Genomic DNA, 16,595 nt, shown 5'->3' on the forward strand with positions numbered 1-16,595 from the left:
ATTTTCATGCAGGCAGGTGGTCACTGGTCATAGCATACTCTTCGCACGACAATCCACTTTGAAACTGACTTATTCGCTTGGCCGATCATCAGAATGTGCTATGCCCATGACCCCGGTTCCAAAGGTTTCGTGTATTCCCTATTGGGCCTGGGATTGGGGGGTGGGGGGTGGGAGGGGGGGGTCTTTGACACTAACATACAGGCAGCATTCCAATGATACCAAGTCATGGACTAGTTTCTTCAGTCTTCTTTAAATGTGTTGGTATTCTATATGATCAACATAAGACTCCACTTGTTAGATATTACAGAGGTAAGTTGCAGGTCTTCATACTAGTCTCAGTTAAGAGTTTCACCAGACTGACCAACTTGCACATGTAAAATTTCATGAAAAAATGCCTTTAAATAAGCTTTATCAGCCTCATAATGCCATGGCAAAAATATGCACAGGGAAAAACAAGAGGTATCCAATTCAAATCAAATGTCAACCAGAAGTTTCTAGGCAAAATTGGATACAGATGAAACAAAAAAGAAAACAAAAGGGGCAAAGGAGGGGCTGGGAGATCTATGAGGGTGGGAACTAGAAATTTACGCCGATTATTTCAGCCCATCAGCTTAAATATTCTTGTTAACATTTCATACTTACACGCCAAGGCACGCACTGTTCTTCCAACCTTTCTCTTGCTCCCAACAGCGTCTTCGTTGTTGGCTATACAATTGGTCGGTTAATCTCATCGCGCAACCTCTTGTCAAGTGCTTATTAGAAATGAGCAAACTAATTGAAGAGCAGTGAATGGTAGTATGTACGGAAAAAGACCCCACTTACTGCATCCGTCACTTAGCAAACTGTCGTGTAATTGTAATGTCATTGCTTGTAACTCGAAGAAAGAGCCTTCCCTGATATCGATGACTTCTCCTTCAGACTTGTACTCAATAAAGAATCTGAGTTGTTTGATTGGTTTTCACCAAAGCCTGGTCTCATCCAGATCTTAATATGCCCCTCGCGGCAGGCAGTAAGAACTGATTCATGAGTGAATGTTAAACCAGAGAGCGGCTCAGTATGAACACGATGAGTAACCAGTGGTGATATTTTTGGAATGTCTCGCATGCTTGGAGCAGGTTGCAAAGTACCCACGGGGCAAGCATTATCCCAATGTGACGACTGACTCCCTGTGCTGAAAGTTGGAGATCCACCAGGAGGACGGCGCATTGGTACTACAATTTCATCCATTTCTAGATCCCACAGAAGTAATTGTGTGTCCTGCAAAGAAATGTCAAGTTTGTCGACAGTCAAGCAAGGAGTTCAAGTACGTAAACCCCGCAATCAACCGTAGAGCTATTACCAATAATATCTTGTCATGAAATTATTAGTTCTGACTTCTAGCAAATTGCTATGCACATGAAATTATGAAGGTAGGACTCAAAACACCATCATCATGATAGGCAGAGGAAGCATGTCGCAGAAAAAAAACCTACCACAAATGAAATGCACTGAATGCAGAATGTTTCGATTTCACCCAAAAAAACACATAATCACTTGGTACATCGGAACAGGAGTAATCTAAGGGTCTTGAACATGCAAAAAGTCCTATTAAGGAGCAGAAAATGAATTATAATAGGTTAAAAAAAAGTCTAATCAGTCGGATGGATAGCTTTTACTTAAGTAAACATCAATATATCAAACCGCACAAGTATTCACAAAGTTATGTCCGCTAAAGACCTAAGAGGGGGAAAAGAAGATCAACTTTGATTTCAGTTCCTTCGTTGAGCAAGATACAATTTTTTTAAAACTCCGATAAAGTGTTCCTCTTGAATATGCACATATGAATCTAGATTTTTTTCTGTGGACACATATGAATCTAGATTTTGTAGCGATTCATGCAGCCTTAGTGTTTCATTAAAACATTACCTGACCAACAGAACCAAATCTGTAGACAACATTTTCATCCGTGCCATCTGAATTTGGTGCTGTCCAATATGAATCAAATGCCACTCCGCTTACCTATCAGACATGAATCAAGACAGTAAGGAAGGCTTGAATTTCACAAAGAAGAAAGGTTAGTCATTCTTATCAGCTACAAACTCACCCAAGAGTTGTGTCCCTCACCCCATGCAACTACTTTCCTTTCCTCCATGCTCCAAACCTGAACTAGGTCATCTTCTCCACCAGTTAAAATGTACTTGCCATCCATACTGTCAGTTCATTTACTCAGTAAAAATTTTCTCTAGTCAAAACATTGACAACAAGATGTTTGGGGGAAATTTGTGTAGTATTTACTATTAACGGAACGGATCCTAAGTTTAAATTGGAATGCAAAAGCAACTTCAAGACATAGATATATCTAGTACCTAAAACACGACAGACACTCACCTCCACGCACAACACAACAGAGCACCATAGTAGCTTTTCCCACCACATATAAGCTGTTCATTTTTATAGTCAAATACTCTCAGATAACCTGAATTTTATTAGTCATTATCAGCCGAGTTAACGATCAAAAGAACGAAAGTAAAAGATCAAAAAATAGTCACTAGATGAAGAAAATACCATCTCTCCCTACAGTTGCAATATATGCTCCATCATTTGAGATAGCAATGCTATTTATTGAACCTTGACAGATATGCCATCTAGCTACAGGATTCTGCATAAAGACAATGAAGAAAGAACTATAAAGCCAAATGATAAGGTGAAAGGAATAAAATAAATTGCTTTTCATAAACTTCAGATGTTTAGTTTAGTACAATGAGTAAGAAAACATATTAAGTGGCTTTCAAAATAATGGCTCATTAAGTAGTAGGGCGTCAAAACAGGAGTATCTTTATTTGGAAAGACGTAGTAGAATACAAAGTCTTCGCAGAAGAAAAAAAATAGAATCGCCTAGTGTACAACGGGAAAATGATCATTTTTGTTTTTAGAAAGATGAAACAGGATACACCATTTTTGTTTTTTGCTAGATGCAAAAAGATGCCAGTTTAACATATGTAAAAATAAGAATTCTATTATTTCAATAATATCACAATTTGCTGAAACTTATTTGCGTAAATATAGCAACCTAAAGAAGTATACAAGGGAGAGGAGGTGGGGCTTCTACCACCACAAGAGAAGTGATAGATATGGTGATTGGAGAAAAGCGGTATAGTAAGAAAATTAGACCAAAATACTTTGTGCAAGGAATAAATTGCATCTGGTTAGTTCTCTACCTATGTTGCTCGAAGTCTTCAAAAATGTATATGGGTGCCTGTGGAATTCTCCAAAAGTGGTGTATTTTTGAAAACTCTGAAACAGGTTCGCATCGAAAATGAAGAGTCCGCGCAACTTAGTTCTCCACTATATCCTTGAAATAAAGTGGGAATAGGAGGATCGCTGCACCTTTGCAATACAACAGCAATGGCCTGACAAGGACCAAATTTCCTGGTTTCCAGAGAGAGGACTAACCGATTTGTTGGTGGTGATTTGACAAGATTATGGCAATTTAACCGAACTCTAAAGCTTGATAAATTGGGCCACCTTAATATGTTTATACCTGTTTGTCTCACTTATTCTTGTTTTATTCTTTCCCAGATGGCAAAAATCCATATTTCGTCTCAATGTGCCACTTAAGAGGCAGTAATACAGGGCCAAAGGAAGAAGAGAGGAAAAGAGACAGATGTCGCAGTTGGAAATAATGGAAATTAATAATACATATAGGCTATAGAAACTAGCTGAGATTTAATGATCGTTATTGCTTTATACTTACAATGAGTCAACTGTCTGTCATGAGTCTTTTTATTCTTTTATTAAGGTAAGAGACTTGTATAATTGGTATAGGGTTAAGTGATAGACTCAGAGACCCTATACTTTACAAGACAAATTATTTAGGATTGAAATTAAATGAACCTGAACACCACAGTACGGGTTCACAAAACCATACAGCCGTCCCCAACTTAGTTGAGATTTAGGTGTGGTTGATCTCTTGATCAAAAGATACAGCAAAATTGGCAAGTGATTGGAGACAAATAAGAGACAATTGTTGTCTTATTTCCCGGTATTCATATATCGAGCGAATTATTAAATCTGCAGAAAAGTACCACGTCCATAAGCACAATACCTTACTATAGCGTGCATGGGAAACAGAAAATTGTGTTTGATCCTTGATGACTGGAAATGACGGATCAGCAGAACCATCTTTGCTCTGAGAAACAACAAAGGTGCACATTGGTCTAACAAAAATTGGAAATATGAGAATTGGATTAGTAGCACACCATTTAGATTAAAGATTTACCTTATCGTAGACATAAAAATTTCCATCAGCATGAGCAACAACAAAAGCCCCATCACTGTTAGGCACCCATGCGATACTAGTACAACGACTGGTGTTGAATACAAAGGAAATTGTTAACTTGGCAAATAATCATTCTCTTTTTGGTATAAAAACCTCTTTGTGTTTTGTGCGACTATCACATTTACATACAGCATGGCTAGACATTGCATTTAACAGATTGAAATATTCAACAAGTGATTAACACAACAAACGCTTAAATGAATTGTGGATGTTCTAAAGGAAGGGGTAGCCTAGTGGTAAGGAGATCCTCCACTAATAATAACCATAAGGTTGGGGGTTTTGAGTCACCAAAGTGGCAAAGTGCGGTCATAGATTTGAAGGGTGGAGTATACCATGCTGAGAAGATCAAATATATTCTGAGAGTACCGTTGATGAAGGACGCATTACAGAGGGTATCTGTGGAACATAAATATTTATATATTTGATCAAAGGAGAATGATGGTGCCTTCGAGATCTACCCCTCTTCTTCTTCCCTTTTTTTAAAAGGAGAAAGGTAACAAAGATCTTTCTTCTTTGTTCCTTATCTTATTAAGTTTTTTTCTTTCTTCCCCTACTTCACTTGTTTGGGTATCTTTTGCATTTCCTTTACGACCTTTGCTTACATATAGTGCCTTTTTCTTGTTCAAAAGAAAACTTATTTTTATGAATAACTTCTTTTCCTGAGCCGGGGGTTTATTGAAAACAGCCTCTCTACTTCATCTAAGGTAGTGGTATGGACTGCGTACACTTTACCCTCCCGAGAACCCAGTTTGTGGGAATACACTGGGTATGTAGTTGTTGAATAACTTCTTGATTACTTATGACGGTTCTAAGAAATTGAATTTGTTTTTGATCCTTATACTTCATCAACTAATCTACTTATCCTCCCTCACTCGGGGAAGGGGTGAGTTCGTACATGGGAACTGGGAGGTGTCAGTATCTCCAATAGTCCGTAAGAGATGGACCTATACTTAATGATAGACATATATTTATAAGCTAGAAGGATCTTGTTTTAAGATTACAGAGCGCTATTTTGAACATGAGAAGGAGTGCCTCAGAGAACATTATGTAATCATAAATGTCATTTAAAAATGTAGTGCAAAAGCAGCATATTTTCTGGATGATACAACCGTATTTGAAAAAGGATAGCCCGGTGCAGTAAACCTCTCGCTATGCGCAGGGTCTAGGAAGGGTCGGACCCTTGTATGCCGTCTTACCTAACATTTTTACAAGAGGATGTTTCCACGACTTGAGCCCGTGACCTCCTGGTCACATACAGCTATGATTACCAATTTAATATCTGATTTCTGACCCCCATAAAATGGGAAATAACCAGCTCAGTGGCACTTAATTCAATGACGGTATTATGCCCATCCGCGAATGAGGCTTCCACTAACATAAGATTCCACCTTTATCAAAATGAAAAGCTATCTACTATAAGGAAAATTTTAGGGAGCTAACAAGCTGTATTAGCCATCAAAGAGCATGTATGACGCTGTCTGACTAAATATTCATCTATTACAAAGTCAACTAAAAGAGATGCCAAGGAAGCCTAGGTCTATAAACATTATTCCCCAAAAAACAAGATAAAAACAAATAAGCTTTTACAATAATAACAATGACGGTTTTATATGAGAGCCTTGCCTGTTGTTGACAACACCATCCTTATTGTAATGCTGTGCCCCAATAAGCTTCTTCCCAATATCTTGTAGTTGTTGCCGTAACGATACTGAATAAACTGCAAGTGTGAAAACAGACCTTGTGATTGTAAAAAGAAACCTACTGTAAGCTGCAAATAATATGTCACATAGACAGATAGAAGGAAAAATACCATCTCCAGAATTTAACCCAATGAGCATGTCATGTCCGTCCTTTGCATCTGGATCAAATGCATGGCAAACGGGGTTTGAATTGCTGAAATGTATAGACTTTATAGGGTCCTATATTGGCCAATAAATCTCTCATAATCCATATCAGCAAATCTACCATCTCAGAGAGCAAACATGTTGATGAGAGCTTACCTTATCTCGAGAATTCAAGTCGCTGACAAAAATTGCATCGCCAACGTTGAACACTAAATAGGTTCCTTTGCCATCAAAGTTTGAATTACCAGCAAAATTACTTGAACTTGACACCCCAAATGATCCAACCCTACCACCTATGCCACTAATAGACTTACTTCCACCATTTCCTCCAACAAAACTAAGTGTTTTACTACCATTTCCACCTAAGAGCCTTGCTGCAGCTGACCTAACACCACTGCTCACTCCAAAAGTTGATGATGATTGGGGTTGCGACTGTGTCGGCTTATCCTTGAGATGAGCAAGGGTCACCTGAAAATGTAAATTATTTTGATATTATCTCAATAATGGACTCTTGATGTGGGGAAAAAAGACAGATAAAGGATTCTCGATTTGGGGCGAAAAGTCAGATAACGGATTCTCGATTTAGGGTGAAAAGGAAGATACGAATTAAACCAATTAACTGTAAAAATTAATTGCTCAGAAGCTCCCAGCACAGCTAAGTGGCGAAAAAAGAAAAATATTGGCAGAATCAACCACTATACCCCACAAAAACTACCTTGAACTTGAGATTAAACTTCCTTTTATCCGGAAGAGGCTACGTCGGGTTATGAGCCTTGATTGATCCTCTAGGTAACCTGCTACACCCACAAATACAGGTGCCAAGTAAACTTAAAGTAACCTCTTTTTTCTTGTTTTTCTAGAAAAGTGTGTTGGGACGCAAACCTCCCTATCCACTACTCCATCCCTAACATGCTACATCCACAAATAAAATAGAGGTGACAAGTAAACCTACCCCAGCCTTGAGGTCACATACCCAAATGGAAACTACGCTCTCACTCATGACCCATGTAACAACTACGCCAAGTAAGAAGTGTAGAACAATTAGGAGTTGTTTGGTAGAGTGTATAAGATTAATGTTAAATAAGGTGTATTAGTAATGTTTGTATTATTAATGCAAGTATTGATAATGCTGGTATTAGTTACACATATATTATTTTTCACACAATGTTTGGTTTGATGTATTAAAGATAATATATATTTGTATAATTTTTATAAAAGGATGTTTTTTTTTACTGAATTGCCCTTCCTTCAACCTTTATTTGTACACTCTGTTTTCAATGCATACAAGCAGCAAAGCTCGAGCAAATGGTGCAACATAGTTTTCTGCAGAAGTTTCCTTCAAACTTTCCTTTCGGACCAACTGAAGATGTATCTATTTGGGAGGAGGAACCAAGTAGAAGATAACTGGAAGGTGCAGCCATGGGGAAAGATGTTAGGATCGAGAATCCCGGATAGTGCAGAATTAAACAAAGTAATCGTTTGAAGGCGATAACAAAATGATAATAACGATAAGTTGAGAAAATAAAGGAGGCACAAATTTAACGTGGTTCGATCAACTTGACCTACGCCCACAACCAAAAGAGAAGCAACTTCACTAAACACCAACGGAACAAAAAAAGTACAAAGATACAAAAGAGAGTACAAAATTAGAGTAATTAAATACTCTAATAGCCCAAATACCCAAAAGAATAACCTCACAAAGATCACTCCAAAGAAGAGGTTCACTCAAAGTATTTCCCAACACAACTCTCTTACAAATACTCTCTACAAAGAAGTAAACAAACACAACTAAATCTTCTTCAAATGTTGGTGTTCTTCTCTAAATGGTATATTCCAAAGAGGGTGGAAATGCCTCTATTTATAGGCACAAAACAAACCAACGTTGATACCATCAATGACATCAACACACTACTTTGCCAACCAAATTTGACAAGAAAACAAATTGCATGCAATGTTGGATTAGCCAACCAAATTTGACAAAGCCAACAAATGATCTTGCAAGTGCTTGGTAGCAACTTTGTTTGACCAAGTGTGAATCCAAGAAACAAACAAAAGGCCACATTACAAATCTCCACCTTGGCCTGAGTTTGTTTAATATAGTAAATTTGCTCCACCTTCTTCATAAAGCCTCAAAGGTCTTTCAAAATTCCATGACGTCAGAATCAGATGAGTCTCCATCTGAAATTGAACCAGTAGCAACATCTGCAATAGTAGATCCCAACAGTGTGTACAGCGTCCCAGACTTGCTTGCCTTCATAACCACAAGACCACCTCGAGAGACTTCAAGAACTCCACCTTCACCTGTGTATTTGCACCCAAAAGATTCTAGAGTGCCCAAAGAGATGAGATTTTTCTTCAACTCAGGAACACATCTAACATTTCTGAGAGTTCTTACAATACCATCATGCATTTTAATTCGGACGGTACCTGTTCCAACAATTTTGCAAGCAACATTATTGCCTACCAAGACAACTCCATCTTCAACAGGATCATATGTAGAAAATAAGTCCTTGTTAGGACACATATGAAATGCACAAGCCGAATCTAAAATCCACTTATTGTTAGAACAAGAAATATTTTCGGTTACTAAAAATATTGCTCCTTCAATCTCATCAGCAGCAACACTTGCTTCAGCAGTGTCGGAATCCCCATGCTCATTTTTCTTTACTTTTCCCTTGTTTTGCAACTTAGGACAATTAAACTTGATGTGACCTTTTTTATGACAGTAATAACACACTGAATTACTAAATCTAGACTTTTCATTAGATCTACTCCTGACAAATAAACCGGACGCCTGATTTCCACTACCTTCCTCGGTAATATCTCTATCTATCTGATCTTTAGATTTCAGCATAGATTTGATTTTTCTATAAGAGATAGTTTCTTTCCCATAAAGTATAGTATCTTTAAAATTCTTCAAGGAATGTGGTAGGGAACATATTAGCAAAACAGCTTGATCTTCTTCCTCAACCTTGACATCTATATTACTTAAATCCATAAGAATGGAATCAAAGGCATCAAGATGTGACAGTAGGGAAGTATTTTCATCCATACGAATTGTATAAAGCTTTTGCTTCAGGTAGAGTCTATTTCAAACTCCTCGTCTGTCATTTTTTCTGAAATTTTCTCCTTTCCTTGCAATCCATATCTGAACAATCCTGAACTAGGATAGCTTCCATTTTCAACTGCCACATACCAAAGTTTGCACTTCGGTCAAATTTCTCAACATAAATCTTTGTAATCGTCATGGTACTACTAAGACAAAATCAGGATTAACCTCGCTCTGATACCAATTTGTTAGGATCGAGAATCCCGGATAGTGCAGAATCAAACAAAGTAATCGTTTGAAGACGATAACAAAACGATAATAACGATAAGTTGAAAAAATAAAGGAGGCACAAATTTAACGTGGTTCGGTCAACTTGACCTACATCCACAACCAAAAGAGAAACAACTTCACTAAACACCAACGGAACAAAAAAAGTATAAAGATACAAAAGAGAGTACAAAATTAGAGTAATTAAATACTCTAATAGCCCAAATACCCAAAAGAATAACCTCACAAAGATCACTCCAAAGAAGAGGTTCACTCAAAGTATTTCCCAACACAACTCTCTTACAAATACTCTCTACAAAGAAGAAAACAAACACAACTAAATCTTCTTCAAATGTTGGTGTTCTTCTCTAAATGGTATATTCCAAAGAGGGTGGAAATGCCTCTATTTATAGGCACAAAACAAACCTACGTTGATGTCATCAATGACATCAATACACTACTTTGCCAACCAAATTTGACAAGAAAACAACTTGCATGCAATGTTGGACTAGCCAACCAAATTTGACAAGAAACAAATTGCATGCAATGTTGGACTAGCCAATCAAATTTGACAAAGCCAACAAATGAGCTTGCAAGTGCTTGGTAGCAACTTTGTTTGACCAAGTGTGAATCCAAGAAACAAACAAAAGGCCACATTACAAAAGAAATAGATGATGAACCCAGATTTGCAGTGCTAGAGTGAAACTGAATTGCACCGCCACAACTAGACCTTGAAGTTGCAGATTGTTCTCCTCCTACTTCGGCCGCACTAAGGCTCGCCTGAATTGTCATTGACGACGGTGAAACCTTGACCGGTGATTTTGAAACCAATAGAAGATGTTTGCATCTCCATCTGTGCCAAATTGCTTCAGGATTTTCCTGATTCCAACTGTCTCATCTTTTGGTGGATTTACCATCCGGAGATAAAATGCCTTGAGGCTTCCCATCCGGTACCAAATTTATTGCAGAAAATGAAAATAATTTCTTCTTGGATGAGCCCTTTTTGTTGTATCACATACTAGTTCATCAATCAACATCCTCTTTTCCACGGCAGAATACAAAGAGAATAATTTTTAATATGGTGGGAGAAGAATAGGGAATGTGATATGGTGGAAAAAGAAAGGGGGGGGGGGAATAGTTTAAGGGTAATAACGTCATTTAATAAATTAATACATGTGTTGAAAGTCTTGCATTACTAATACATAGAAAATAGTGTATATTATTAATACACACCTCAATACACAATAGAGTGTATAATTAGTGCAAGTATTAGTTATGCATAGTTAAAAATATGATACCAAACAAGGTATTACTAATGCACAAAAATTAATGCATGTATTATATTTTTAATACACTCTACCAAACGGCCCCTTAGTTCATAAGGACCGCCATTGTAAAACCATTCATCAATAGATGTTGCTTGGCAGATTGCATAAAAGTGCAGGGCACCTGAACTCACATTAAATGTTTGAAAGTAACTCATATTAGCCAAACCCCTTCTAAAACTCAAATTTTTGAGCATCTTACAAACCACTTAAGTTGAAATTAACATCAATAAACTCAATTAGGAAGAAAAAAATTACGAACCCATCAAAGCATAGCCCAGCCTTGGTAGGGCAGATAAACTTGCACTAAATGTTTGAAATTAACCCATATTGACCAACCCCCTTTTAAAACTCATCTTAAAAATCCAATCTTGACCATCTACAAAACACTAAAGTTGAAATTAACATCAGTAAACACAATTAAGAAGAAAAAAGACAAGAACTAAGTACTAACCAAAGCTTAGGAGATAATCTTTATACCTCTCACACTAAAAGGGCAGCCTGGTGCATTAAGGCTCTCGTTATGTGCGGGTCTGGGAAGGGCCAGAGCACAAGAGTCTATACTGTGCACTGTACAGCTCACACTTAATGTTTTAAATCAACCCATATTGGCCAAAAATCCAATTTTGAGCATCTTACAAAGCAATAAACATGAAATTAAGCATATTAGCCAAGCCCTTTGTAAAACTCAGCTCAAAATTCCAATCTTTAACCATTGAGCAAACCATTAAAGTAGAAGAAAAAAGACAAGAACCTACCAAAGCTTAAGAGCTGATCACTATACCTCTCACACTAAATGTTTGAAATTAGCCCATATTAGCCAAACCCCTTCAAAAACTCAGCTTCAAAATCCAATCTTTAACTATCTAACAAACCACTAAAGTTGAAATGAACATCAATAAACACAATTAACATGAAAAAAAAAAACAAGAACGCACTAAAGCCTGTGAACTAATCTTCATAGATGGGCAGTTTTGCCATGAGCATAGTGAAGAAGCTCTGCAGGATGAGTTTTCTCATACTGAAGCTTGTATCTTCCTTCTGGAACGACTACTAACTAAGTAACTAACCTTCTATCCTAATCCTCGACCTCCCACTAAATGTTTGAAATTAACCCATATTAGCAAACCCTTCAAAAACTCAGCTCAAAATCCAACTTTGAACATCTTACAAACCACTATAGTTGAAATTAACAATAATAGCCAAACCTCCTTCAAAATCTCAGCTCAAAAATTCAATCTTGACCATCTTACAAACCACTAAAGTTGAAATTAACGTCAATAAACACAATAAACATCCAAAGATAATCTTTACACCTGAGTTAAAGTCTTGCCATGAGCATAATGAAGAAGAACTGCAGGATGAGTCTTTTCACACTAAAGCTTGTATCTTCCTTCTGGAATCTTCAAATAGGAACGACTACTATCTAACCTTCTACCCTAATCCTCGAGCTCACACAATGTTTGAAATTAACCATATTCGCCAACTCCTAAATTTCAGCTCAAAACTCTGATCTTGACCATCTTACAAACCACTAAATTGATTAACCATATTAGCCAAACCCTTCTAAGGCCCCCTTTGGCCATAGATTTTCAAAGTAGTTTTTGAAAAAAAAATTGGCAAATAATGCTTGTCCATATAATTTGTCATTATTTGGCAAATATTTTTGGCAAATAATCCAAATTCCCAAATACTAGAAAAAATTAGTAGTTGGGCCAATTTTTTGGAAACTTTTAAAAGTGAAATATGTTTCCCAAATACTATGGCCAAACACAAGGTGAAACTTCATCCAAAAATGACTTGCCAAAAATATTTGGGAATATATGGCCAAACGCTAGCTAAAACTTAGCTAAAAAATCCAATCGTTAACCATCTAACAAAACCACTAAACTTGAAATTAACCATACTAACCAAACCCCTTCTAAAACTCAACTCAAAAATCCAATCTTGAATCTTAGAAACCACCAAACTTGAAATTAACATCCATAAACAAGAATTAAGATTTTAAAAAATAACAAGTACCCACCAAAGCCAGTGAACTAATCTTTAGAACTGACAAACAGTTTTTCCATATTAACCATATTAGCTAAACCCCATCTAAAACTCAGCTAAAAAATCCAATCTTTAACCATCTAACAAACCACTAAAGTTGAAATTAACATCAATAAACACAATAAACATCTAACGATAATCTTTATACCTGAGTTGGAGTCTTTCCATGAGCATAACGAAGCCCAGCAGGATGAGTTTTCTCATACTAAAGCGTGCATCTTCCTTCTGGAATCTTGAAATAGGGAACCGCTAGTTGGCTACTAACTAACCTTCTACCCTAATCCTCGAACTCATAATAAATAGTTGACATTAACCCATATTAGTTGAACCCCTTCTAAAATTCAGCTTAAAATGCAATTTTGAGCATCTTACAAACTCCATTAAAGTTGAAATTAACCAAACCCTTCTAAAACTCAGCTCAAAAATCCAATATTTAACCATCTAACAAACCACTAACGTTGAATTTAACATCAATAAACACAATTAAGAAGAAAAAAGACAAGAACCCACAAAAAGCTTAAGAACTAGCCTTTATACCTGAGTAACAATTTAACCATACGCATAATGAAGAAGCCCAACAGGATGAGTTTTCTAATACTGAAACTTGTATCTTCCTTCTGGAACGACTACTAACTACCTTCTACCTTACCCTTGAACTCCCACTAAATGTTTGAAATTAACCAATATTAGCCAAACCCCTTCTAAAAATCAGCTCAATCCAATCTTGAACATCTTTCAAATCACTAGAGTTGAAATTAACCATATTAGCCAAACCCCTTCTAAAAATCAGCTCAATCCAATCTTGAACATCTTTCAAATCACTAAAGTTGAAATTAACCATACTAGCCAAACCCTTTCTAAAATTCAGCTCAAAAATCCAATCTTTAACCATCTTACAAACCACTAAAGTTGAAATTAGCCTCAACAAACAAAATTAAGAAGGAAAAATACATACTAAACCCTACGAAAAAGGGCAGACTACAAACTAACCTTCTACCCCAATCCTCAAACTCATAATAAATGTTTGAAATTAACCCATATTAGTCAAACCCCTTCTAAAACTCGGCTCAAAATCCAATCTTGATCATCTTACAAACCACTAAACTTGAAATTAACCATATTAGCCAAACCCCTTCAAAAACTCAGCTCAAAAATCCAATCTTGCCCATCTTACAAACATAAAAAAGGGCAGTCCGGTGCACTAAAGCTCCTTTTATGCACGGGGTCTGGGGAAGGGTAGGACTACAATAATCTATTGTACGCAGCCTATTGATGTTTATTTAAAATTAACCATATTACCCAAACCCCTTCCAAAACTCAGCTCAAAATCCAATATTGACCATCTTACAAACATAAAAAAAAAGAGCAGCCCAGTGCACTAAAGCTCCCTCTATGCACGACGTCCAGGGAAGGGCCAGACCACAAGATTCTATTGTACGCAACCTATTAACATCAACAAACACAATTAAGAAGGGAAAGACATTAAATCCTGCGAAAAAGGGCACTACTACTAACTAACTTTCTATCCTAATCCTCGAACTCACACTAAATATTTGAAATTAACCATATTAGCCAAATCCCTTCCAAAACTCAGCTCAAAAATCCAATCTTAATCATCTTACAAACCACTAAACTTGAAATTAACCATATTAGCCAAACCCCTTCTAAAACTCAGCTCAAAATCCAATCTTGACCATCTTACAAACATAAAAAAAGGGCAGCCCGGTTCACGACTATTAACATCAATAAACACAATTAATTAGAAAAAAGATAAATCTCTATACCTGAGTAACAGTCTTGCCATGAGCATAATGAAGAAGGCCAGCAGGATGAGTCTTCTCATACTGAAGCTTGTACCTTCCTTCCGGAGTCTTGAAATAGGTCTTCAAACCAGGTGATTGTGCATTATTACTGCTGTTGTTTCCTTGTGCTGATGATGATGACATTGAATTACCACTAACCCCTGAATTCATCATTCTTCCGATCAACAATTCAAAAATAAAAAACTTTTTTTTCTTCCTATTTTTTATCTTCTTATCAAGAGTTCAAAAAAAAAAAAAAAACACTTTTTTCTCTTATCAACAATTCAATAAACCAAAAAAGAAAAAAAACCTTCTTTCTCTTCTTATCAAGAATTCAAAAAACATAAAACAAAAAACTTTTTCCTCTTATCAACAATTCAATAAACACACACACAAAAAACACCCTTTTTTTCTCTTTTTTTCAAGAATTCAATAAACCCAAAAATAAAAAACCTTTTTTTCTCTTCTTATCAAGAATTCAAAAAGAAAAAGAAACTTTTTTTTCACTTCTAATCAAGAATTCAACATATGGGGTTTATGAGATCATTTAACAATTGGGTGGGGTGAGGTGGGGTGGTTAGGGGGAGGGGGGTTGAATAGAGTTTTTTGATGGTGTTTAATGAATTCTTTCTTGGGTGTCAAATTGCTTCTAGATCAAAGTGGTTTTTGGGAAAGGGTGATAATTGACTTTTTGCAGCTATTTCTGGTTCTTCTTCTTCTTCTTGCTGTTGTTGTACTTCTGCTGTTTCAGCAATTAGTTTTTTTTTTCTTTCTATTTCCGTGTGTAGTTGAGTTTGAGATTTAGTTGTGGATTATTAAGGTTTAAGAATGTGTTTAATGTCTAATTTGGGAATTTGGGCTTTTGGCTTTTGGGAGCTTGCTAAGAAAACACAAAAATTTCAATGTGTATTCCCCCCTTCCCCCCCGCCCCCCCTTTTCATTTTTTTAATAATCGTATCGTGGAGTTCGATCTAGTTTCCATGTACGCTGATTAATTTTGTCACCTCCTGTCAAAAATAGGTATCAAGTAATCCCCTTTTTTTATTTTTTTAATAATCGTGTCGTGAAGTTCGAGCTAGTTTACATGTACGTTGATTAATTTCACGATATATTTGTCATCTTTCACTAACTCGTGCGTATCGATTAATTTTACGATATATTTGTCACCTTTCATAAAAAAACCAGATACTTAGTAACTCCGTCCATCAAACACCAACAAATTAGAAAAAATCACTTAATATTTTTATTTTTACTGAAAATTTAACCTAAAATCTCATGCTCTTCAGTTCACTTCATTAACTATTAGATCACACCATTAAATTGATACGTGTCCCTTTTAAGAATTGAGGTTTAATTTGGATCCTCATTTTAAAAAGTGGCATAAAAGAGGACTTGGACTACAAGAGTAACTTGGTGACTTCTAACCTTTGCTATTTCCTCCTTTCGTATTAATTCTTGTATTATCTCCTGTATCTTGAATTGCGTTTAATTTGGTGGGTTTGTCTGCTGTCGTATATCGGTGACTTGCACCACTTTTTATTATTTGTGTTGCTTCCCCTGGTGCTAGGCTATTACTGTACTATAATTTTCCTGCTTCGGCGAGAATTTTCTACATCAGTTTACTAATTCGGTGATTTCTAAACTTTGATATCCACTTTTTCCTGATTATTCCATCTCTGGAATTATTTTTAAGTTATGGGAGTGACTTATTTTTCTTGATTATTCCTTCTAATTTGCGTGTGCCTTGTATTTTCTGTTGCTGCTTTGTTACTCTCATTTATTATTTTTCTTGAAGTAGTGGCTGTGGGAGTTGATGGTTGGATAGGGTCATGTCCGACGGGGTTGGAGCGGGGGGCTTTTATGGGGGTGGGGGAAGAGGGAAGGGCGGGTATAGGAGGGGGGCAAGGTTTGGCGTTAGGGGCAGTAGAGGAAGACTTG

General features: G+C 36.6%; 1 protein-coding gene across 1 annotated transcript; it reads right to left on the reverse strand.

The window, feature by feature from the left end:
* Nucleotides 1–379: 379 nt before the first annotated feature.
* Nucleotides 380–15,396, reverse strand: LOC107843073 (WD repeat-containing protein 20; the record flags this gene model as incomplete). Its single annotated transcript, XM_047396065.1, is given in 11 exon segments — nucleotides 380–1,257; nucleotides 1,906–1,998; nucleotides 2,084–2,189; nucleotides 2,368–2,455; nucleotides 2,545–2,638; nucleotides 4,085–4,168; nucleotides 4,259–4,346; nucleotides 5,942–6,035; nucleotides 6,129–6,237; nucleotides 6,319–6,630; nucleotides 14,640–15,396. Coding segments are annotated over 11 exon segments (1,656 nt in total). The 3' UTR covers nucleotides 380–861.
* Between the last annotated feature and the right edge of the window lie 1,199 nt (nucleotides 15,397–16,595).

This window comes from Capsicum annuum, chromosome 9, assembly GCF_002878395.1.
Source record: "Capsicum annuum cultivar UCD-10X-F1 chromosome 9, UCD10Xv1.1, whole genome shotgun sequence".
Classification (NCBI taxonomy): Eukaryota; Viridiplantae; Streptophyta; class Magnoliopsida; order Solanales; family Solanaceae; genus Capsicum; species Capsicum annuum.